The following is a 23389-nucleotide window of genomic DNA, read 5'->3' on the forward strand; positions in this document are numbered from 1 at the left end:
GAGCCTGAGCCTGGTACTGGAAGGGAGCAGGGCACGAGGGTGATGGACAGGCAGGCACCTGCCAGGGTTGGCTGGGAGCCAGCACCTGCTGTTATGATTGACAGGCAAGGCATCTGCCTGGGTTGGCTTGCTGCCTGTGCCCAGTGCTGCACGGGGGAGGAGCCAATGGTGACAGACAGCCCAGGAGCCCCGCCCTGGGTATCTGGCAGCTACTCGGAGAGCACACCCAGGTCCAGTGGGAATGAGCGGGCAGCACCAAAGATGTTGTGGGCCTGACATACATAAGTGCCAGTGTCCTCAGGATGCACTGGATTCAGGTCCAGCCAGCGTCTGTTCTGCCCCAGCAGGTCCTGCCCATCCTGGAACCAACTGAAGTTGGCAGCCAGGGACTTGGCCTGGCAGGAATAGAGCAGCGCCACGGGGTCCCCGGCGTGGATGGGCAGTGATGCCTGCAGCTCCAGCGCCACAGCCCAGGGTGCGTCTGCAAGGGTGGGGGGTGGTAAGAGGGAGGGGACCCAGGTGTCTGGGCTGCCCTCCCAATACTGCTGGGCACCACAGGCCTCCCAGAGGTGAAGGGGACCCAGGCGGCTGGGCTCCCCACTCCCCCACACGGGATGCCGTTTCACAAAGGGGGCAGGGGGTATGGTCCAGTCACCTGAGTTGTGTGTGTGTGTCCCGGATGCCTGGGGGGGGGGGTGCATGCATGTATGTGCATGCATGTGCTGACCCCTGAGCCGCACCCCTCTGCTGCCCCCAGCCCTGCCCCTCTGCGCTCGCACTGCACATGGAGGCAGAGCGGGGCGGGGAGGTGGTTATGCCTTGGGGGCTCTGGGCCATGCAGCAGTAGATGCGGGTAGAGCCTTGTGCCTGGGCCGTGAAGGCTAGCATGGGGCCATGCTCTCCCAGTGCCTTCCAGTTCCAGGACCAGCAGTACTGGTAGACAGGGGGGTTGGCACCCCTGGGCACTCTGCAGTGCAGCTGCACAAGCTGCCCCTCCAGCACCACTGGTTCTGGCATCCCTGTCACCGTCACATTCCTTGGGGGATCTGCAGGGGTTGTTAAACTTGGTTGCTGCCTTGATGTGCCAGCCCAGACCTGGGCGCATCTGGGCCGCAGCAGCCCCAGGCTGGGGGTGGGGCCTTCTGCTGGAGCTCTGCCCTCAGGCTGTAATTCCCACCTGCCCTGACCTAGCCCCACACCCTAGTGCTCCCCCAGCTAGGAGACTGCTCTCACACCAGGCTCCACCTCCTACCCCAGTGGCCCTGCCCCCTGAGCCAGGCCCTTCTTGAAGCTCAGAGCTACACCCAGGCTCCACCCCCAATGCCTCTGCCCTCCATCCCTGCTGCAACCATAACCCCTGTTCTGGACCTCGCCCCACAGATGTATGCCCCTCCCCCTGCTCCTTGAACCCCATCCAGTCTTCTATCCCTCCTCCAATACCAGTGCCCCTGTCCTGTGTGATGGCCCTGCCCCCACCCTTTAGCCACACCCCCTGTTGCCCCACCCCCACTCACAGAGCACATGCAGCTCCAGGCGCGCCTGAGGGGCATCGGGGGCAGCCAGGGTGCAGGAGAGAGCATGGCTGTGGTCCTTGCACTGGGGGGCACCCTCCAGGTCCAGCCGGGCCCAGGACTGGGTCTGTGTTCCCCCTGGGCCCTCCAGGCCGCCCCAGGCCAGGCCTAGAGGTTGCAGGGGGAAGTCGTGGGGCAAGGAGCAGGTCAGGTGGGTCATGATCCCCTCCCACAGTGGCCACAGACCCTCCAGGCGGGGGTGGAGAGGCCCACTGTGGTGGGGGGAGCAGAGGTCAGGCCCACCTGGGTTCTGTCCCCCATGGTGGGAGGGGTTTGGGGGCCCAAACACCTGGATTCCCTCACCTGCCACCTGCCCCATGATCATCCCCATCCACCGCTCGTGCTGCTGCTTGTCCGTGGCCTTCAGCATCAACCCTGGGGGCTGGACAGCATGGATCCAGACCCCACAGGTGCCGTTGTTGCCCAGGCTTACATTCTGGAGAAGCAGACTGCAGCTGCCCCAGAGGTTGCCCAGGAAAACCACTTCCGGTGCTGCTGTGACTCTGGCCCCAATCCAAGCTAGCTCTGTGCCCTGTAGCCCTTGGTCTTGGGGTCCCAGCAAGGCTTGTGATACCAGATGAGGGAGTGCACCTGGCCCACGACCAGAGGGGGCTGGTACAGTGCCTGGCATGGCTTGATTTTGCTGGGGCGGGGCAGGGAGAAACGCACCTCAGAACAGCAAGAAATAGAGGAGAGGCCACATGGCGATGCCAGGGCAGGTGAAAGGGCTGGGGAGGGGAGAGGAAAGCAAGATGTTGGCTGCTGCAGTCCCCCTGCTTTACCTGTGGCAGATTAGGGTGTTATGCCTTGTGTTGTGTCAGGTTTGACTGTGCAATTTTGCTAACATTGGATTTGTATGGGATGGCTTGGATAGGGGTGACTAGATGACCTTGGGGGGGGGGGGGTCCCTTCCAGACCTGCTTCTCTACGATTCTATGATAGGGGACAACCTAAGGGGGCAGCCCTGATGCTGGCTGGCTGGTACTTGAGTGCTTGTTTTTTAAAGTTTGTTTAAGCACTTGTGTGTTGGAAATAAAACATGCCGCCCCCTTGAGCTATCAGATTCAGGCCTGGCTGAGTTGACTCTGCTGCTTGTCCTTCATTCCATGCAGCTGACCATGTGAGGCTTTTCAGAGCAGAGCTGAGACAGCAAATCTACATGCCCCCTTTCCCCACCAGCAAGATTGTGCAGGCTATGCCAACTGCCTGATTCTCCAGTCTGGCAGTGAGCAAGTGAGGGGAGTTTCCTTGGTACCTAGCCCAGGGTCCTTCCAGCTGAAAGATGCTGCATGATGTCCTGGCAAATTCCCACCTGGAGCAGTTTAGATAAACCCACATGGCACCCAGGACTTTTTCCTATACGACTTCCATAGCACACACGTGTTGAGTGGAGACCATGGCAATATTGTGTGTGCAATGCTAGATCATGCTCACTACGTTCTTTGGCCCAAGAGAAGAACTTACGTCAGGATCGCCAGAAGACCTGAATCCACATTTAATCTGTACCCCCACAATTAAATGCAATTTCACCCAGGATTCCCCACTATAAAAATATCCTGTGCCATTTCATCAACTCAGCTCCTGATGATGGGGGCAAAGCATTATACCCCTCCTGGAGTCGGCAGCATGTTTCAGGACTTAAATTCTCCCCCGCTCTGGCGGATCAGATGTTGACGTTGGGTCTCCTGAGCATCAGGCTCCGGCCTCTTCTCATCAGTTCCTGGCCTGGGCCAACTGCTGCCGCTTCTGCAGCTCCTCCATGCGCCGCTTCTGATGTTCCTGCATGCACTCCTTGAACGTCTGCACCTGCGACTGGCACTTCCTCCAGTCCTGGTGCTCAGCCATGCACTCCTGGATGGCATAGTGGAAGGCAGCACAGCCCGTGCGCGAGATCATCTGGTCCAAAGGGTCTTCCTCGTCCTCCGGTTTCCGGTTCCAGCTGTGACCTGGAGAGCTGGGGCCAGACATCTCGATGGATCTAGAGCGTGCGGATCAGAGAGAAGGGGGAAAAAAAAGGACTGATATTCACCATGAAGACACCGCTCATCGCTCCACAGGCTCATCTGATGGCCTTTACCTGCGCTCGTACACCGGCTGCCCCTTTAAGTGCGTGGCGGGACCCGGAAGAGGAGGCACGCTCTTATTGGTCGAGCCTCCTCCACCTGCTTCGGGGGGGGGGAAGGGGCATGCACTTCCGGGGCGGGGCAGCAATGGCGGCCACTGTGCGGGTGCAGAGCGACTGGCACCAGGTGCTGAGGTGGGAGCCGCCGTCGCCCCTAACCCCCGTGTCCCCTCCCCTCCCCCCCGGCGCGTCACTAACGGCCGCTTCTGCCGTTACAGGAGGAACGAGGGCGAGGCCTGGCTGAGCTGCAGGAGCCCGGGTGAGCGCGGGGCTGGCGGGCTCGGGGGGTGGCCTTCCCTTGGGGGTGTCAGTAGCCGCGGGTCTTGGTTTTCTCTGGTAAACTAAAAATCTCCAATTTGTGTGTACAGAATAACCCCAAATCCACACTTTCCTTGGTTAAAATAAAACGCCTCTCCCAATGTGACTCTCCAGATAGCTAGCTATACCTATATATCTGTCTACACATATGTTAGTGGTGTTTCATTTTAGTCATGGCAAATTGTGGATTTTGGGTTACTTTTTTATATCCAGGAAGTGGGATTTTTTTTTTTAATCAAGGTAACCCAAAATCCACACTTTTCCTGGTTAAAATAAAACATCTCCATCTATATGTCTCTGTCTCTGCGTCTCTCTGTTTCTCTATAGATATAGAGAAATATATAGATATTTTAGTGGCATTTCATTTTACCCACGGAAAAATGTGGATGTGGGGTTACTTTGATTAAAAACGAAAAAAAATCCCCACTTCTTAGATATAACAAAGTAACCCCAAATCCACACTTTTCCATGAGTAAAATGAAACCTCACTATCTATATCTGTATCTCTATGTATGTTAGCGACATTTTGGAAAAAGTATGGATTTGGGTCTCTTTTTTTTTTTTTTCCAAGAATTTGGTTTGTTTGTTTTTATTCAAAGCTACCCAAAATCCACATTTTTCCATTAGTAAATGAAACGCCATAATGTATAGATCTATATGTTAGTGGTGTTCTATTTTAATCATGGGAAAATGTGGATTTTGGGTTCCCTTTTATATATCCAAGAATTGGGGATTTTTTTTTAAAATCAGAGTAACCCAAAATCCACATTTTTCGCATGATTAAAATGAAACACCGCAATATATGTTTCATAGTTTCTAGGGTCGGAAGGGACCTGAGTAGATCATCTAGTCGGACCCCCTGCCATGGCAGGAAAGAGTACTGGGGTCAAACAGCCCCACCAAGATGTTCATCCAACCTCCTCTTAAAAACCCCCAGGGTAGGAGCCAGCACCACTTTGCTTGGAAGTTATTTCCAGATCCTAGCCGCCCTGACCGTGAAGCAGCGCTTCCTGATATCCAGCCTAAACCTGCCTTCTGCCAGCTTGTGACCATTATTCCTGGTCACTCCTGGCAGTGCTTGGGGGAATAATGATTCCCCCAGTGCCTGCTGATCCCCGCCCTGACTAATTTATAACAGGCCACTAGATCCCCGCTCAGCCTTCTCTTGTGGAGGCTGAACAGGTTCAGGTCCCATAGCCTCTCCTTATAGGGCCTGCCCTGCTGCCCCCGACCATGCGAGTGGCCTCCTCTGGACTCTCTCCATGCTGTCCACATCCCTCCTGAAGTGCGGCGCCCAGAACTGGACGCAGTACTCCAGCTGCGGCCTGACCAGTGCCGCATAGAGGGGGAGGATCACCTCCTTGGACCTGCTCAAGATGCATCTGTGGATGCATGACAAGGTATGGTTGGCCTTCCTGACTGCCTCCCCACACTGCCGGCCCACGTTCATTGGAGTCAGTTATCCTTTTCCGCCTCTGTACTGACAAGAAGGGAGTTCTCCAACCTGCAGGTATGGTGTCGGTTGTTCCTCCCCAGGTGCAGCACCTTGCAGTTGTCTGTGCTGAATCCCATCCTGTTCTCGTCCGCCCATCCTTGTAGCCTGTCTAGGTCTGATTGAAGCTTGATGCTTCCTTCTAGTGTGCCAACATCCCCCCACAACTTAGTGTCATCAGCAAATTTGAACAGGGTGCTTTCAACCCCCTCATCCAAATCACTGATGAAGATGTTGAACAGTGTGGGCCTGAGGACCAAGCCCTGGGGGACCCCACTGCCCACGTCCTTCCAGGCTGAGAAGGACCCATCCACTACCACCCTCTGGGTGCGGCCCTCCAGCAAGTTGGCAACCCAATTGACTGTGTGGGCATCAACGCCACAGTCCCCCAGTTTCTTAATGAGAACAGGGTGAGAGACAGTGTCGAATGCCTTCCAGAAGTCCAGGAAGACTATGTCCACTGCTACCCCTGCACGTTAGCTACCCCTGAATGTTAGTGGCACTTCATTTTAATCATGGAAAAATGCAGATTTTGGGTTACAAAAGTAACTAAAAATTGAGGATTTTTTATCAAGGTAACCCAAAAATCTACATTTTTCCATGATTAAAATGTAACGCCACAATATGTATATCTCTGTTAGTAGTGTTTCATTTTAATCGTGGAAAAATATGGTTTTGGGTTACTACTTCTATATCCAAGAACTGGGGACTTTTTCTCCAATTTAAAAAACAAACAAACCAGGAGCCCTGTTAATAACCTTGTGTAGAAGCAGGACGTTGGCAGCCACGGGCCTGATGCTTGCCCTGCAGCAGGGTTGGGTGCAGTGCCTGGGGCCGTGTCATTTTGAGCTTGGAGGATGGATCCCGTGGGCTGGTTTGGGCAGGGCTGATGCTGCCTCAGGCGAGGGTTGGGCTGGGTGGGAGCTCCTCCTCCAGCCCTGCTGCTGTGCTTTGATTCAACCCTTCTTTCGTCTTTTAAAGAGTCTGGGGTGGACGGGGCTTCCAGAGGTCATAGCTAGTCCAACCCAGCCCAGAAAAACCCTAATCTAACCTCACAGCAAACTACGCAGTCAGCCTGACAGGCATCATGCCTGAACCTGCCTGTAATTCAACAGCACCTCGTTGTCTGTTCTGCCTGTCTTCCTCGCCTCTTGTCTGACCGGAAGTGCAGTATGCCTGGGTCATTGTGTGTAAAGTAAGGTGACCGTACAGCCTGGTTTGCTGAGGACATGCTCAGATTTCATATGCTAGTCCCAGCCAGTTGGTGAAAATTGGACCAAAAATTGCAGGGGCACAGAGTAGCCCTGCCTCCTTGTCTTCACCTGCAGCAGCATCACTGACTTGGGGTGGGGGAGGTGTCATGGAGGTCCTTAAAATAATATGGTCACCTGGGTGTAAAGGGACCTGGAGTCCTAGGCAGGCAGCTGTGCTCACTGGGGCCAGTGGAAACTTCCACCCTCTGGACAATGCCAGTTTGTGCCAGATATGGAGCCTCTTGGATTGTGGACCAAATTCTGCAACTAAAGGACCATTGTGAGCCTCCTGCTTTTTGGCGAAAGTGCAGGTTGTGTGGCTTCATCCTGTCCTGAGTAACCAAAAGGCAGAGTAGCACATGAAGCTGAAAATAACAGCCTTTAACAGTACGCGCAGATGGTAGTCAGTGAGAGGGTGAGATGTGCACCGGAAGTTAGCTATGTCTCTTAATGCACTGCTGGACGGTGCATAGATATTCTGGTGGTGATGCTGATATTAGAGCTCCAATAGAACAGAGTACTCTCCCCTTCTTGGTGCTTGCACCCTTCAAATGCACAAGCTGCTTTTAGGTATCCAGGTTGTAGCCATACTGGTCAGAGGAAAAAAAGCAATCAGGACTCAAGGTAGAGGAGATATCCTTTATTTGACCAACTATATTTTTGCAAAAAAAATTCTCTAGTTTAATTGATATGCTTTTAGTATCTTTCTGTGACCTGCTGCCTCCTCATTCATTCTTCATCATTCTTTCCTCCTTGCAAATCAATATCTTCTCATCCCATATTTGTGTTGTTTTTCTGTAAGCTCTCTCTCTGGTTCATCAGTTTCTGAGTAGAAATATCTGTGAAATGGTTCGTGGTGTTCTAGGTGTGAGACTGTACTACTCTTCCCTTCTGAGAGATATTGTAGTTTGAAATTATTTCAGCCACCTTCTTCTAATGTCATACTTGACTCTTATTTGCAGTCCAGCTTTGCTTCTGTACATCTGAATGTTGCGTGCTTCCCAGGTTTCTCTCTCTCTCTTTTTTTCCTCCTAAGCAGAGTACTATGCTGTAAGTATTCCAATCTTTCAATCTGCTAAGTGTATATATCAAAGAAAAACAGTTAAGTTCAGTCACAGTTATTCTTAAATTTGGTCATATTTCTATTCCAGTTATCCAAGCTTTCTTCTCTACCCAAATAGGCAAGGCTAATTGGTAGGAACCTACTGAATTTGTGGTTTTGCGGATTTTGCGGAAACTGCGAAATCTGTGTAACCAACAAGAACAGCAAAAAAGAAACTTCATAAAAATTAAAGGCTGGCTCCCCACTGGGAGCCAGCAGTTTTTGCTGCTGGAAGGGGAAGGCCCTAGCTTGCAGGGCAGCGTGAAGGGCAGCAGACAAGATAACAGGCATTCCTGGCAAGGGAGAAGGGATGAGGGGCCTCTCTTCCAGTCAGCACCGAGGGGTAGGGTGGCATGAAGGGCAGCCAGTAGTCAAGACGGCGATCACCCCCTCATCCTTCCCCCTCCTCCTCTGGCCTCTTTACCAATCAACGATGAGGGGTGGGGCCAGTGTGAAATGCCCATGAGAGTGAGTTGGTGCGCCTCAAGCAGGCTGCAAAAAACCCTTTGTGTCTCTGCGATTTAAGTAGGTCTCTACTTATCAGTTCTGTTTTTTATGTGTATTAACGTACCTGCTGAATCTCACTTTTCAGTAATTGCAGGCTTTTGTTCTCTACATTTTAAATGCTCTGCAGTTATATTTTGTGTCTAAACAAAGCTGTCTGTGGTGTCATGAAACCTCTGCAGGTTAAAAATACATGCAGTGTCGAACTTGCATGCATAGTATGCAAGCTGCTGACGCGCCTTGTTCTTGATCTCTAATACCTGTCTTTTTTCTGCAGGGAAATCTACTTTGTATGGCAGCCTGACATGTCAGGGAGTAGGGTCAGATGGAATTCCAGAGATCTCAGCCTCTGAGGGTTTTGTTGTAAGCGAAATAACCAAGGTACTTTGTTCCAGTGTATCTGTGTGTTTGGTTAGTCTGGCTAATGCTTAAAATTAAAGTACCTGACTACTTACTAACTAGTGTGATGCTGGCAGAACCATGTGCCAGTTCCTACACTACCTCATGACCCAGACCTTAGCCTAAAGCGAGCCTAATGATTTGTCTTTATTGGAAAAGGGTAGTTGCACCAGTTGATTCAATTGCATGGAGTGGGGTTAGTGTTTGAAGACACAGTCCAAAACCCAAAGAGAAACCACATCAGTAAACCTTTGTCACTTAGAATCTGTTTAATCTTCAGTGGGGATCTTCCAAGTCACATGCCTTGTTTGCTTAGGTGTACTGACACTAGGCAACACTAGGTAATAACTTATAAAAATTGTGAAGTTATGCTGGTGAGCTGCCAGGTTTTGAGTTATATCTATTGTGGCTTGGCTGATTAAAGCCCTTGATCATGCTTTAGCCAGAAGGAACTATGTTTGAAGCATGCAGAGAAAGGAAAGCGTCAGGTGAAAACAAGCTTCATTTTTCAGGTTTTCCTATTGAGTGAAGGTACTTAAGCATCGTGTGCAAACTGTGATTTGGAGTTTTTGGTGTCTGTTATGGCAGTAATTGCTCTGCAGTCCATCTATGTTGCTTTGACTTCAGTTGTCATATGAACAAAGAGGAATTATGTATAAATGCTCAGAATCCCAAGGTGCTCTCTCATTTCATTGATTCAGTGCGATGATGCTGAGACATGCTAGTTTTTGTAATCCAGGTTCCATATGTACTGGGTTTATTAATTATGAGATTACTTTTCTGTTTGTACCCTGAATCAAGCATGAAGTCTGAAAACGCAGCTTTGGCTTTTTGTTTCGCTTCCTACAATATCAGTGACAAAAGTGTGCAAAGTAGAAGCTAATGGATGTTTCTGATGGGCAAAACCCAGTAAAGTCACCGGGATTGACGCGCTGGCCTGATCCATGTAGCCCAGTGTTCTGTTGTTAGCGGTGGTCCATATCAGCATTTTCAGAAGAAGATGCAAAAAAAACAAAAACAAAAACAAAAAAGCAGTAATGGGAACCTCCCCTCAGAAAATGATCTCATCCAGGTTGTTCTCTCATTATTGCAATACTAATAGCGATGACAATTTTGTCAATAAACTGAGTAGGTTTTAAGGAGGTTCCTTTTTTTTTCTTTACTGTTTTCACACATAAGAAAGGATAATATTTTAAGTGGTTTTATCATGTAAAATTATTTATATTAATACTTCTATTCCTTTTTTTCCCCTCCTCTAGAAGAGTATACTCATTTCCTGTCCTCATGAAAATGCCTCCACAAAGTTTTTGGCACCATACACTTCTTTTTGCAGAATTCATCAGAAAAGTGTAAGTAGTTTTTTCTGATCAGTTTGGAAATGTGTGGAGCTAGAAGTTAACAGTACTCTTTAATTCATTTGTAATTTCTGCAGACTACTTAAGGTAGTGGAATGCAACATGGCTTTGCCTAGAAACTTACGAACAAATAGTTTCAGTCTGTTTGGAATTAGAAAGTGAAAATAGTGGCTAATCTTTAAATTTGGCCCTTTCTAGTGTCCTAATGTTGGAATATTTGCAAACAAGATGCACTGTTAATTCTACGGTCCATTAGGCCACGTAAGGCAGATGTATCTGGTGGTTTTAACTAGGGATTAAATGGTAATTATACTTATACCATTTAACTTTTACCATTTGCCTCCTGCACCATGTTGCTCCCTTCCCTGTCCATATGCAGCCCTGTCCTACTGCTCGGCTAAGGGCTTGCCTGGGTGCTGTGGCTCCTAATGAGGGTGGTCAACCTACAGATAGATTCTGTGGGCACCATCCTGCATGGCATGTCCGTCCACTAGGCCAGTAGTAGTGAAGTTGCTAGTGAGGTGGCTCTTTGTCCCATACATCACAAACTTATTGTCGGCAGTGTGATCAGAGCATTTAATTCCCTCTTTGGCAGGCTCAGCAGAGAGGCTTGGGGCTGAATGGTTTGTGAATGAGTCCCCTTCTGCCTGCAATATTTGTCCTTTGGGGCAATGTGGGGGCAATTTCCACTGCTGCCTGCAGTGCACCTTCTCTGGATGAGAAGATTTGCTTCTGTCAGCTTTCAGAACATCACCTCCCACCAGTTTTGTTCATTATTTTAAAGCAGTTCTTCTTACTGTTGAACTTGTAAATGTGCTTCAGGTAATCCTGGCACCTCCCTCCCCTGCAATCCTTGTATAGGGCACTTGTTAGCTAATGACACAGTAAGGTAGAACCTGACTGAGGACACTGCTTTTGGCACGTCATATTTGTGTGTGGCTTGGGTAGGAAAATCAGTCCTTGCTCTGGCTGAAATGCCTTTGCTACCTGGGGTGTTGGTTATAGCTATGTCGGTCTAAGGCAGTGGTCCTCAGCTGGTTGATTGTGGAGCCTCTTTTGGTTGATCCTGGGCTGGGGAGGCTGGGTGCATGCACACACGCCCCGTCCTGCCCCTCCAGCACAGCAGGTCAGTTTCAGGGAGGGAAGGAGCAGGGACCAGATTGAGGTGTCTGTGGTGAGGGACTGATGGTGCAGTCCTTCCAGGAGCAGGGGGAGGTGAGTGGAGCCCCAACCTGGCCAGGTGGTAGGAGGATTGGAGCCTGGGGGGCTCGGCCCTGGGGGCACATTCCCCTCCATCTGTGTATGGGGTGGAGGCAGCTGCCTACTGCACCTTGAGCACTGCTGCAGCTGGCCACGTGAGGGTGCAGCTCAGCTCAGCAGCAGGTTGCACGTGGCATCCAGCTACTCCCAAGCCAGCTGCAGCAGGGATCAGGGTGCAAAACCAAGCCTTCAGCGGCAGCTGCCTCCACCCTGCACATGGATGGTGGGGCATGTGCCCTCTTCCAAATGTGGGGCAGCATGGGTGGCTGCAGCAGCAGTAAGGGGGAGGGAGTGGGGTAGGCCCTGCACAGCTGGGGTGGGCATGAGAAGGAGCCATGAGTAGTTTGTCAGGGGGCGGGAGATGTGCCCCCAGATCTGCATGCTTTATGAAGTAAAGGTCATGGGCTTGTCTACAAAAGGTGTTTTGTAAATTCTCTTTTTATACTACCTGGAGTTCATGTGAAGGAATACCATAATAAGCAGAACTTGCTGTGCCCCAGAGAGATGAGCAGAGCTCTGAAGTTCAAGGGGACCTTACTATCTCAGTTAGGAGGTGTTTGAGAACTGTTGCAATGGACACAGACAATGCTGCGACTTATGGGGCCAGGATGAAGTTCCCAACAGTCAGCCGATGGTTTGGAGCAGGGTACTGGGCCGTAGAGGGTTGGCTGCTGGGTTGGAAGTCCAGAAGTGATTGGCACACTGTGGACCAGGAGCCATCTGTTTTTAATGCAATGTATTAAAAGTCTTGGCTGTCTGCAGTTTGCTAGTCCGCAGCATAAAAAGGTTGGCAGCCCCCAGTTTGGAGAACACCTTAAGGTAGTGGATAGGAAATGCTGAAGAGAGGATGTCTGGAATTGTGCCTCCCCCTTGCTCTTAGGCACCAAATGAGACAGATTCACAGCCTGAAACTCCTACCTATGCTTGCGTACCTCAGCCATCCATTCTTGTGCAGGTGACTGACATGGGTGGTCATCTTTTATGTTCTACCTAGAGGTTAGAGCACTCTCCCAAGAAGCTGGAGCCCTGGGTGCAGTTCGCTCCTCAGCTTGAATGAAAGCAACTCCACATCACCCATGTCCCAGCCAGATCCTGTCAGCAGCATGTTCTTGAGGGAGGGGACGACAGTTTCTCTACCAAACATTAATTTGGAAATACTCACTTAATGTCCCTTCCACCCTAAAACCGGGCCAGCTATCCTTGTTAGACTGAACCAGAAAACCTAGTTGTTCTTGTACACATTCTTACCATCAGCTAATTTCTTGTTAACTCCTTTATTCCTGTCACAAGAACTACATTTGTGAAGAGTCTCATTAGACAAGAAGTGGCCATCTATAGATATGAAGGACTTGACTGCAAGTCCTCAGATGCCATGATATAATCTGCAATGTCTGTCTCTAGATTATACAGTTCACAGGTCTTCTTCAGGGCAAAATTGTTTTGTTGCAAGCGGAAAAAGTGCATATGTCCAGGGTCACACAAAACATTTGTCATATACATGGTGGTGTCTTTCCAAACAGGTCACCTGCATTGATATCTCCAGTGGCGGAGGGCTTGGCGTGTCTACCAGCACTGATGGGACCATGAAAATCTGGCAGGCTGCTAATGGAGAGATAAGAGTAAGAACTTCAGCTATGCTTCTGAGCTTTGTCTGCTTTTCTCGGGTTCACAAATTCCAGTCTCAACCATACCTTTGGTCTTAAATGTGCACTGTAGATCCAGCACAGATAGGATTCTGTCTTTTGAGGGAGAAGTGTACCTGAATTTGACCTGTTGGATCAGTGTGAGGCCTATATAAGACTGGTAGCATCTCATGAGGGAAGTAGCAATCATAGAAACTCTTGCTGAGGCCCACCCAATGTAAGTGTGTGAAAGCATGGTTAGAAATGGTGCTGCTTGCAATAGTTGTTCACTGTCAGTGTCCAGTCTACCTGGTAAAAGTACCAAAGCTAACCAAAAGGAGAAAACTGTTTATGTGAAACTGTCTTGATTCTTAATAAGTTTCTGAACATATATTTTTCCAGCACAGTTCTCTGGTTACTTGTGGTATCAACCACTTATTCCCAAAACAGGGTGGTTTCTTGAGTGTCTGCTTAACAACTGCTTCTCATAGTGAATGGCAGTATGTCAGTATCCCACTGGTGGATCTTTTTCCAGCCATTGATTCATGCTTTCAAATGGCACACAATAACCTGAATTATATCTAGAACCTCAGTGAGTCATCAACCAGAAGATGTTTGCCCCAAACCTATGTTAACACAGACTCAGTTAGAGGTGTTCATGATCTGGTTAGAAACACTGTGCTATCTAGTACTGCATAACTTCATATAGGCTGGCCTAAGAATGATGACAGAACTAGCACATAGTTCTTTGTTTTTCCAGAGACAGTTGGAAGGCCATGTGTATGATGTGAATTGTTGCAGGTTCTTCCCATCGGGCCTTGTGGTTCTGAGCGGGGGAATGGATGCCCAGCTAAAGATCTGGTCAGTGGAAGATGCCAGCTGCGCAGTAACCTTTAAAGGTCACAAAGGAGGTACAGTGAATTGGCCTTTAAATGCTTAATCTTCTGCTTGTATAATTGTGTTGTACCAGAGGCCTGAAGTTTGAGCACCAAACTGCTGTGCTTTGCACTGTGTATTTCTATTAGATGTCTCAGATAATTTATTTTTTTTTCCTCCAAGCATTTGTTGTACTCCCAAAAAAAACCCAGATAGAAAAATGCTATTCTAGACACTAGAGGCTGGTCCTGTTACAGATGTGGATTTTTTTGTGATGCATTAAAAGAACACAGGGGAAAAATAGTGTAACGACCCCTTTCTGAATGCTTAGGGCAGCAATTTGTACAGCCTTAGCTATGCAAAACTTCTTGTTATATTAAACCAGCTTATGTACCCTGAATTATATGCAGGCATCACACATGCCTTCCATTAACCAGGCTAATCCAGTGTTCCCAAGATATTCAGATGAGCAGTTGCTTCAGATGTTTTTTTTCTTTTACGACTGTCCCACAATGGGTTAGGAGCCTTGCAAAGGCTCTGTTCCTGCCCAAAGCATGTGCTCTCTGCAGTGAGTAGGACAGTGGAAGAGGAAGGAAAACAGTGAGGCTGCATGGCTCTTCTGCAAGCAGTGGGCTTGTTTTTTAAGGATGATTTTTGATTACTTTGCCTCCTTTTGCTTCCTGTAGATTCCTTAGCACTGACTCAGAGCACAGTGTGTGTGGTGTTGCAACTGAATTGAGTTGGGGCTTTCAGTCCAGTTCCCAGTGCCCAAGAGTCCACATTGCAAGCAAACAAAATATAAGTGGGTTAATCCTGGTGAAAGGAGACAGAATGATATCTCTTTGCTCCTCGAATGATGTTCTTGAGCATTACAGCCTCAGTGGCTGTCACCCTTTCTGGCCCAGCTACTGTCTTGCATGTATAGAGTCTTTCAAAGTACTTTAAATACAATCACGCACCTGCCTGAAGTGTTGAACTAGTGGAATCCCTATAGGTCCCTCCCATACATGTGTCATAGGCTAGACCTGGGCTGCTGGAGAGAATAGAAGCCAATCCCTTCTTTCCCTTGTACCTGGTTAAATTGTCCATCACATCTGTATCTCCATGTTGTTTAGTGATTAGAGCAACGGGAGTAGAGTTATCTGAGGATCCATACTCCATTACCTATCTTGCTGACTGCATTTACTTGACCCAGTGATTCTCAGCTGGGATGAACCCTACAGTGCCTTGATCTTTTTAAAGGTGCCTCACACAATATTAGTTTTGCTGAGCGGGGAAACACCTACATGTGCTTCATAAAATAAGCCCAGAGATTTCAAAGAGGAATCTATAGCATCAAAACCATTCTGCCCTGTTTGGAGCTTTTTGAGATCTTTGTAACAGAAGAATTGTTTTATTATTTTTTGCACTCGAGAAATGAGTAAAACGAAGAGCTGGCATTTTTCATGGGGATCTCTGAATTGTAAAGAGGTTGAGAACCACTGTTCTAGAGTTGCAACCCTTGCAGGCAATTAGGTTGTGTTGGGCTTCATTTGATGTGTGCTGGAAAAAGAGTCCTGGCATTTGAGCTGGCTCCTTTTGAACATTGCTTCCGTGTATAGAGTGATTGCATATTGTAACTGTCCCATGTATCTTGTAAAACAGCCCATTAGAAACAACGGTGTGTAGTCAGTAAAAGGAAATTGTTAGAGAACATTTAACAGCTGGGGGAAAACCGCTCTTTGATGTGTGCTGTGTTTGGATGAAGCAGCTGTTGCTAATCTGCCCACATTTATGAAAGGGTTATCTAATCATTGGCTGTATTAAGAGTGCAAGTAATACAGAGTTGAGGCAGGTTTACACAGTTTGACCTATTGCTTGTAGGATTCTGAGGCTTGCCTTTCAAAGCAAGACAGATACCCTTTGTCCATCCCTTCCTTCTTCCCTCCTGAGTGTTCTGACTCTCTCTCTTTGCCTTTGTTTAGGAATCTTGGACACGGCCATCGTGGAGCGGGGCAGAAATGTCCTTTCCAGCTCTAGAGATGGCACCGCTCGCCTCTGGGATTGTGGAAAGTCTGCTTGCCTAGGAGTGATTGCTGACTGTGGTTCTCCTGTCAACGGCATTGCTGTGGGGATTGCTGACAACTCTCTCAACTTGGGCATGCCAGAGAGAGCCCCCAGTAAGTAATAATATGCGAAAGCTTCAGATTTCCTTTTCAGAGTGCTTGCAGTTCAGATGACCCTGTAGAGTAGAGGCAGAATACAGAGCTGCAGTTGAGAAGGGCCAGGCTCATGGAGGGCAAGACTGCTGCTCATCTGCCAGCTGAACTGCATAAGGGGTATGTTTTAGTTTTTTCCCTCTGACCCCATCAGCATCCCAATTTATACTGGCTTCATCCCAGTGACCTCATGGATTTCCATGGCAAGAGCAGTTTGTTCTGCCAGCTTCTCTGGTTTCACCAGGGCGGACCAGCAGGAATTGGGGGAAGCTCTGTTCCCCCAGGCAGCACCCAGGGTTAATAGGACTAACGGCCACAGATTGTTAGAGAGAAGGCTCAGGCTCGACATCAGGAGACATTACTTTACAGTTAGGGCTGCCAGGCTCTGCAATGGGCTCCCAAGTGAGATGGTGCTTTCTCTTACCTTGGGGGTTTTCAAGAGGAGGCTGGACAGATATTTGGCTGGGGTGATATGATCCCGGCACCTGTTCCTGCCTGCGGCAGAGGATTGGACCTGATGATCTGTTTTAGGTCCCTTCTGACCCTAAGTACTACAATACTATGAAGCTTACCCAGGTTTGTTGCTAAGATGTGTTGTGCGGCCACTGATGGCATTAATTTTAACTGATGGCACTCATTTTAACAGGTGAGCGTGAAATTGGCACAGAAGACAAAATCCTGCTGTTGGCTCGGGAAGACAAGAAGCTCCAAGGTGTGGGATTACAGAGCAGGCAGCCGGTAAGCATCTCCAGGCCCCTCTGTCAGAAGATACAAACAGGAAGCAGTGAGTATTGCTTGGTGTGCCTGTGTTCTGGGTCCCCCAGCAAAATGCAGTCGCTTGTCCTTGTTGGAGCATGTGTATTGGGAACACTTAGATGACTGCACGCTGAAATAGGCATATGCCAGTAATTCTTCACAGCACTCGGCAACTCTTCCATTCCTTTTAAAGCAGCTTGAAAATAACATTGGTCCATAGCATTACTGTCTTGCAGCTTCTCTGCTTTGGTCTCCGGATCCAGATCTGGAACCTGCGTTATTGTGTTGGTTGTTATGCCTGTGAGTTGTAATACTGTACAAATATTTCAATAGTCTAATAATGATGGACTTTTATGCCACAGTCTCCTAACGTTGGTAGTTTATTATCCTAGCCATTTGCCTTTCTCTCCCTCACTGCTGCTTTGAATTTTACCAAACAGTATCTTGTAGGGTATGAATTCAGTGGCTAGCTGTGTAAATGAATTATACTATTTGTGTGTCTTGATCCAGATCAGTCCAAAGCTCTTTAAACAAGAGCTTTCAGTACAAACACACACACAGGGCAAGTAGTGCTACCCAAGAGCAGAAGCTGCCTCAGTGCCCCCTCTAGTTCTGTCCAGGCAGTATCCTGCATGGTAGCGTGAACATCAAGGAGTCAAAATATCTGCTTACTCCACTGAGCTTTGAGGATGGATTAATAAGCCCTCATGGCCTTAAATGCTTGTCATCTTTATTCAGGTACTGATGAATGTAAATCGAGGTGGGTTCATCTGCCCAGTGTATTGGGGTTGGTAGGGATGCTCCTATATTGGTACAGTCTCAGGGAATGGGACTCATGCACAATGCAGGCACCTCTATGTTGTAATGTCTTCCACTCAAACTGCTTTTCAGGCTAGACATCAGGAGGTGCTACTTCACAGTCAGGGCTGCTAGGATCTGGAACCAGCTTCCAAGGGAAGTGGTGCTGGCTCCTACCCTGGGGGTCTTTAAGAGGAGGCTTGACATCTACCTGGCTGGGGTCATTTGAGCCTGGTTTTCTCTCCTGCCCAGGGCAGGGGTTGGACTTGATGATCTATAAGGTCCCTTCCGACCCTACTTCTATAATTTCATAGTTAGCAGGGTCAGAAGAGACCTGAGCAGATCATCAAGTCTGACCCCCTGCTATGGCAGGAAAGAGTACTGGGGTCAAATGACCCCGGCAAGGTGATTGTCAAGCCTTGTCTTAAAGATCCCCAAGGTAGAAGCCAGCACCACTTCACTTGGAAGTTGGTTCCAGATCCTAGCTGCCCTGACTGCGAAGTAGCACCTCCTGATGTCTAGTCTGAATCTACCCTCTGCCAGCTTGTGGCCGCTATTTCTAGTCACTCCTGGTAGTGCTCAGGGAAACAGGGACTCCCCCAGTGCCTGCTGGTTCCCCTCTGACCAATTTGTAACAGGCCACTCAATCCCCCCTCAGCTTTTTCTTGTGGAGGGGAACAGGTTCAGGTCCCGTAGTCTCTCCTCATAGGGCCTGCCCTGCTGCCCCCTGACCATGCGAGTGGCCTTCTCTGGACCCTCTCCATGCTGTCCACATCCCTCCTGAAGTGCGGCGCCCAGAACTGGACGCAGGACTCCAGCTGTGGCCTGACCAGTGCCGCGTAGAGGGGGAGGATCACCTCCCTGGACCTGCTCGAGATGCATCTGTGGATGTATGACAGGGTACGGTTGGACTTCCTGACTGCATCCCCACACTGCATTGGCTGAGGAGCCAATGGGGCGAAGCTACCATCTGTGGGATTATGAGTGAACGCCTCTAAGTCAGAATCCCCCCTAAATTTAACGATACCACAGCTGATTTAAATACATCCAGTCCCTCCAGAAGTTCCCTGACTAGATCCTCACTGACCCTTGGCCTGGGTGCACCTCCTGTGTGGCCTATGAATCTATGCTTCCCCAAACAATGAGCAGATTGAAGTCCGCTCACCGCGTGTAAATAGAGAGGGGGAAAGCATGAAGAGGCAGAAGCAAGGAAGAACAGACATGGTGGCTGATGCTGGCCTTCCACCAGTGCTAACAAAACTATTAAGGGACAGAGGGAGCCTGCTACAAGGAGTGTAGGGAGAGAAGGGCCTGTGAGGAATGCTGCAGGAAGTTTATGGCGGGGAGGTGGCACTGTCAATGCAGCACTAATTCTGATGCCTTTTCCTCTCACCAAGGGAAACCCCAAGGGGCTGACCAAGTCGTGCCCATGCTGGGCTGCTCCTGGGGCCCTTCTTTGCAATCTTGTCTCGGGAAGAAAGAAGAGCTATTGGCTCTGCATGGTTCTGCCCATATATATAGCATTGTCTAGGATTTCTGTTGCTTCCTGAATAAATTGCCTGTTCCCTTTCCTTGGGACCCCATCAGAAATCATTCTGCTGGCTTCTGTTGTCTGTAATCTGTGAATAATCTCCTGGTTGTTCCCCTCCCCCATTGTGGCCAGGTGTTTCTCTTTGTTGGCTCTGATGCCTTCAACTGCTGCACGTTCCTCTCAAGCGTTTATCTGCTGGCAGGGACTCAGGATGGAAACATATATCAACTGGATATGAGAAACACAACGTGAGTGCACTGTGTGTGTGGTGGGGAAGGGAATTTGAAGCCCTTGCATGATTTGGAAACTGGGGAAAGTAGCTGAACAGTTGTGAAGGCTCTGTGAGGTCACAGTCTCCTAGCTGGCCACAGAACACTTGTAACGTGGTCAGTTATGGGGCAGTCATTCTCTCGGTACCGTTCTTGGGAGGCCTCAACTGAAAAGACGTCTGCTATTCAGCTTCTGACCTCTCTGCAGAGACTGCCCAGGAGAAGACTGCTTTTGGTAGTGACGGCTCTTCCACTAGGCATTGGGAACCAAGACTACTGAGTGACTAAGTGGTCTGATTGACCTATTTAGATGCTGGCCTTAGGCAGTGGATGCTTATCCAGGGCTCTGGAAATCCCTAACATATACTCAGAGCCATAATAACATAGCAGGTGAACAGAACCCCTGAAAGCAGAAGCACTTCTTCCTATTGCACATCATCTTACCATCCATCCTGCAGCCAGTATGGCTCAGCCTACCGTGTACCAGATGGAAGCCTCGCCCTCTGCTGCCTTTGTCAAGAAGTCACATTTTGTAGACAAGACGCAATATGCGCCTCCAGTGGTACATGTCTACAAGCAACGGAGTCCTTATTCTAATTTAGCATCTCTTTGAACAACTTAAGTGATGAGTGCTTCCTTTTCTTCATAACTCCTGTTTCTAGAGTGGTGATGAACTTCATGTGTGTGAGCGCCCAATGCATGCTCCAGTTGGGGAGTTGTGCTGTTGGGACTTTGGGATAAAGACCCAGAGGTCCAAAATTCCAAGCCTAAAAATTCCCTTTTCTCGTACTGGATAAGCTTTAAACACCTGCTTATTTTGTTGAGGGCCACTCTCTCCTTATAACCTTGCATGAAAGCAGTTGGTTCTGTCATACTTTCCTGAAGTGCTTATGAAGAGGGATCATTATTTTAATCTGTCTACTGAAGAAGAGAAGCTGGAGCTCTGCTGACTGCAGGCCTCTGCCTTTCCAGTGTTCACCCTTGTCCATGATGGTTAACCATTAGCAAGGCACTCCTGTACAGTACCGTTGTCCTTCATGGTCTCATAATACAGCTGTAACCACTACCTTACTCTGTTCTATTCCATTTTTTTTCTTGATTTGTAATTGCACATGGGAGTGCTCTTTGGATATAGTACTTTGACCTTGTGTTTGCTGCTTTTTCTAGGGCTCCAGTTCAGGTCATTCACAGATCAGGAGCACCGGTGCTTTCCCTGTTGCCTTACAGAGATGGATTCATTGCCAGCCAAGGTAGTCCAAGAGATTTTGTTGTGTCAATAGTATTCATTTTGCAGTCTTGTTCCCTTTATCATAATCCTCACCCTTCTTGTGTGCATAGCTCTCTGAAGAGAGTGGACGAATTGGCTTTTGCTCACAGTTGGCTGAATCTAAACCAAAGTATTAAAGGCAGTTCTATGCATATTACTGGCTTGGAGTGAGATGGTGGCTGGCTGTCCAGGTAACCTTTAGAGAGCTAGACAGCACATGGAGGCCATCGGACAATTGACATAATGGAGCAGTGTCAGACCCACCAGCAACTTTCTCACTACTTTTCTTTTTTCCTCATTCCTACGCACTGTCCCTGACCAGCCAATGCAGGAGGCATCCCACAATGCAAAGGGATTTTTTGAGGGTCAACCTGACCCCTCTTGGTCTGGTTCTCCTATTCCCAGGGCTCTGCTGTACATGTAACATCCAGGTGTTCTTCGCTGTTGAGTACCAGCATCTACTGGGCTCTGATATGAAACAATTGCTGTGGACGGCAGCCTCCCTCTGCAGTTGTTAGAACCAATGGCCTCCAATTAATTGTGTTCCTTCTCTGCCTGCATTTTTTCTAGGTGACGGAACATGTTTCATTCTTCAGCAGGATCTGGATTACACCATTGATCTCACGGAAGCTGACTGCGACCCTGTGTACAAGGTAAAGAGAAATCTGCTTTCAGTTGGCCTCAGGAGAGGGAAGTACCAGCCAGGATTGACTGCCATTAGCTGGTGATTGACTGATTGACTTATTTTATCTCTGTAGTCAACACCTTTTCAGCATGAATTTTCAAAGTTTTATTTTCCCATTCCAAAATCTTAGCACTGAAGAGGAATAGGTCTTGGCAGTGTGCATCGTGCATGTAGGGAAACTGAGTCGGAGAGGGTGAGGGACTTGAGCCTCATCAGAGAGAGTCCGTCAGTGCTCTGATTTGAACTTGAGAGCTACCATTTCTGAATGGGGCTCTCTGACTTGAAAGGTCTGTTTTACTTGGGGGGCCATTTGCTGTACATTTTCCTAACTGTACAGGACTGCCCATGCTACATATTCGGGATCTTGAAAGACCTAAATAAGGGTCCCCCACTCCTTTCCCACCCCACCTCTCCTGTTCCCATTCTTTATTTTCTTGAACTCCCTCAGCTGTTGGGGAGTATGCTGGGCTGCAACAGTTACGCTATTAGTAATCTTCTTTTAACCCCATTCCACTGCAGTCAGATTTAGCCCTGTTATCCTAATGCAGTCCTCCTGAGGGCAGAAGTGAGCTGACAGATTCTTTACTGTAGGAAATATTGGAGCAAGCATAATCCATCGCCTGTCAGAGGAAGAGCATCTTGTGAACAGAATGCTCTCGAGCAGCCATCTTTGAGACCCCTTTAAACTGAAACGCATGCAAAGTGGGGCAGGAACCATCCTTGTTTCTGACCTAAAACAGGACCCAACCATTCCTTCCTAACATTTACCTCCTTTCTTGCTTCTGACCGCTTCCAGTGGGAATTCCTGGGGACCTAAAACACTTAACTAAGTTAGGTTGGCTCTGCAGCTGGTTTAGGAGAGCTGGGCTAGGCAGGATCACCAATTCTTCCCTCTCCAGTTCAGAAAACAAGGACACTTGATTGCCTGTTTCTTTTCAGGCTTCATGTGAGCTCAGTGGCTATAATAAGCCTTTTCTGGAGTTATGCGAGTTGCTGGCAGCCATGAACTGTCTGGGCCACATTTTGTCCTAGCAGGATTTCTAATGGTAGATGAGCAGAGCCACCAATTTAAAGAGGTTCCCCAAGAAAATCCAAAGGATCTCACCTATGAAATGCTTTTTGGAAATCAAAGGACCAGGGCTTCATTGTGCTGAGTGATTATTGAAACCAAAGTCCCTGTCCTGTTTTCCACATAGTCAGGCCTCGGAGTTTGCCACTGCCAGGTGCCTGTCACTCAAAGCGTCTCAGTAAAAGTCTGTAAGGAAGGGTTTTAAGAAGAGTTAATGGAGTCTTTTTCTCCTTTCTGTGTGTAGGTTTTTGCAGGAGAGGACAGCATTAATCTAATAGTCTGAGGGTGTAAACTGTGTTTCTGTTTGACTCCTCCAGGTTGCTGCATGCGAGAAAGAGATCTACACATGCTGTCGAGATGGGATAGTGAGGAGATACCAGCTTTCCAACTGCTGACCTTTCGGGTTAAGGAAAACGGAGGAACTAAGAACCCAGCCCATGTGACAAAGTAGCATTTTCACACAAACGAGCAGCACCACCCTCCTGCGACCATGCCACACATCCAAAATGCCTCCTGGCTTCAAGAACGTCAGGATAAAAATCTAAACAGTGGGCAGTCCATAGAGTTCTTGAGGGCGGGTGTTGTGCTGCATGTTACACATAGTGTTTAGACTGTATTTCCCAGTATGTAACCCCAAAGTGCAAGACCCTTTTCTACCCGCAGTGTATTTCTGTTCAATGGGTAATGGTTATTTCTGCGAGGTTGGGGCTCAGGCCCTGCGGTGTTCAATCAGGCAGTATTGATTGAAACAAAGGGAGCGACTTTGGATAACAACTGCCCTGAGAAGCGTGTCTGTTTTCAAAGTGGTTTGCTCTGCTTGAGAGAGTAACTGTGATGAGTGTGTACGACTCACTGCTCTTGGCTGCAAGAAGCCTGCTTGCTTTTGTGAATGGAAAGAGTATGCGGTAGCCTAGGGACAGAGCAGCTAATGCTTCTCACTGT

General features: G+C 48.6%; 2 protein-coding genes across 2 annotated transcripts; one reads left to right on the top strand and one right to left on the bottom strand.

The window, feature by feature from the left end:
* Positions 1 to 3049: 3049 nt before the first annotated feature.
* COA4 (cytochrome c oxidase assembly factor 4 homolog) lies at positions 3050 to 3755 on the bottom strand. The gene is made up of 2 exons (XM_090030801.1): positions 3649 to 3755; positions 3050 to 3549 (listed from the first exon to the last, which is right to left on the bottom strand). Exon 2 carries the CDS (start codon positions 3537 to 3539, stop codon positions 3285 to 3287), a length of 255 nt encoding a protein of 84 aa, XP_089886927.1. The 5' UTR covers positions 3540 to 3549; positions 3649 to 3755; the 3' UTR covers positions 3050 to 3284.
* On the top strand, positions 3742 to 23202 carry PAAF1 (proteasomal ATPase associated factor 1). The gene is made up of 12 exons (XM_090030797.1): positions 3742 to 3828; positions 3912 to 3952; positions 8640 to 8743; positions 10021 to 10110; positions 12897 to 12995; positions 13759 to 13909; positions 15839 to 16033; positions 16719 to 16810; positions 19290 to 19405; positions 20594 to 20676; positions 21264 to 21346; positions 22765 to 23202. Exons 1-12 carry the CDS (start codon positions 3758 to 3760, stop codon positions 22840 to 22842), a joined length of 1203 nt encoding a protein of 400 aa, XP_089886923.1. The 5' UTR covers positions 3742 to 3757; the 3' UTR covers positions 22843 to 23202.
* Positions 23203 to 23389: the final 187 nt, after the last annotated feature.

This window comes from Crocodylus siamensis, chromosome 1 (genome assembly GCF_052110815.1).
Source record: "Crocodylus siamensis isolate JL-2025a chromosome 1, ASM5211081v1, whole genome shotgun sequence".
In the NCBI taxonomy this organism is placed as follows: domain Eukaryota; kingdom Metazoa; phylum Chordata; order Crocodylia; family Crocodylidae; genus Crocodylus; species Crocodylus siamensis.

What these genes read in the sequence shown, in the direction of transcription:
- COA4 (XM_090030801.1), bottom strand. Translation starts at nt 3,539, where the DNA reads ATGTCTGGCCCCAGCTCTCCAGGTCACAGCTGGAACCGGAAACCGGAG.
- PAAF1 (XM_090030797.1), top strand. Translation starts at nt 3,758, where the DNA reads ATGCACTTCCGGGGCGGGGCAGCAATGGCGGCCACTGTGCGGGTGCAG. An exon ending in CTGCTAATGGAGAGATAAGA is followed by an intron (nt 12,996 to 13,758) that starts GTAAGAACTTCA and finishes TTGTTTTTCCAG; the next exon opens with AGACAGTTGGAAGGCCATGT. An exon ending in CATGCCAGAGAGAGCCCCCA is followed by an intron (nt 16,034 to 16,718) that starts GTAAGTAATAAT and finishes TCATTTTAACAG; the next exon opens with GTGAGCGTGAAATTGGCACA.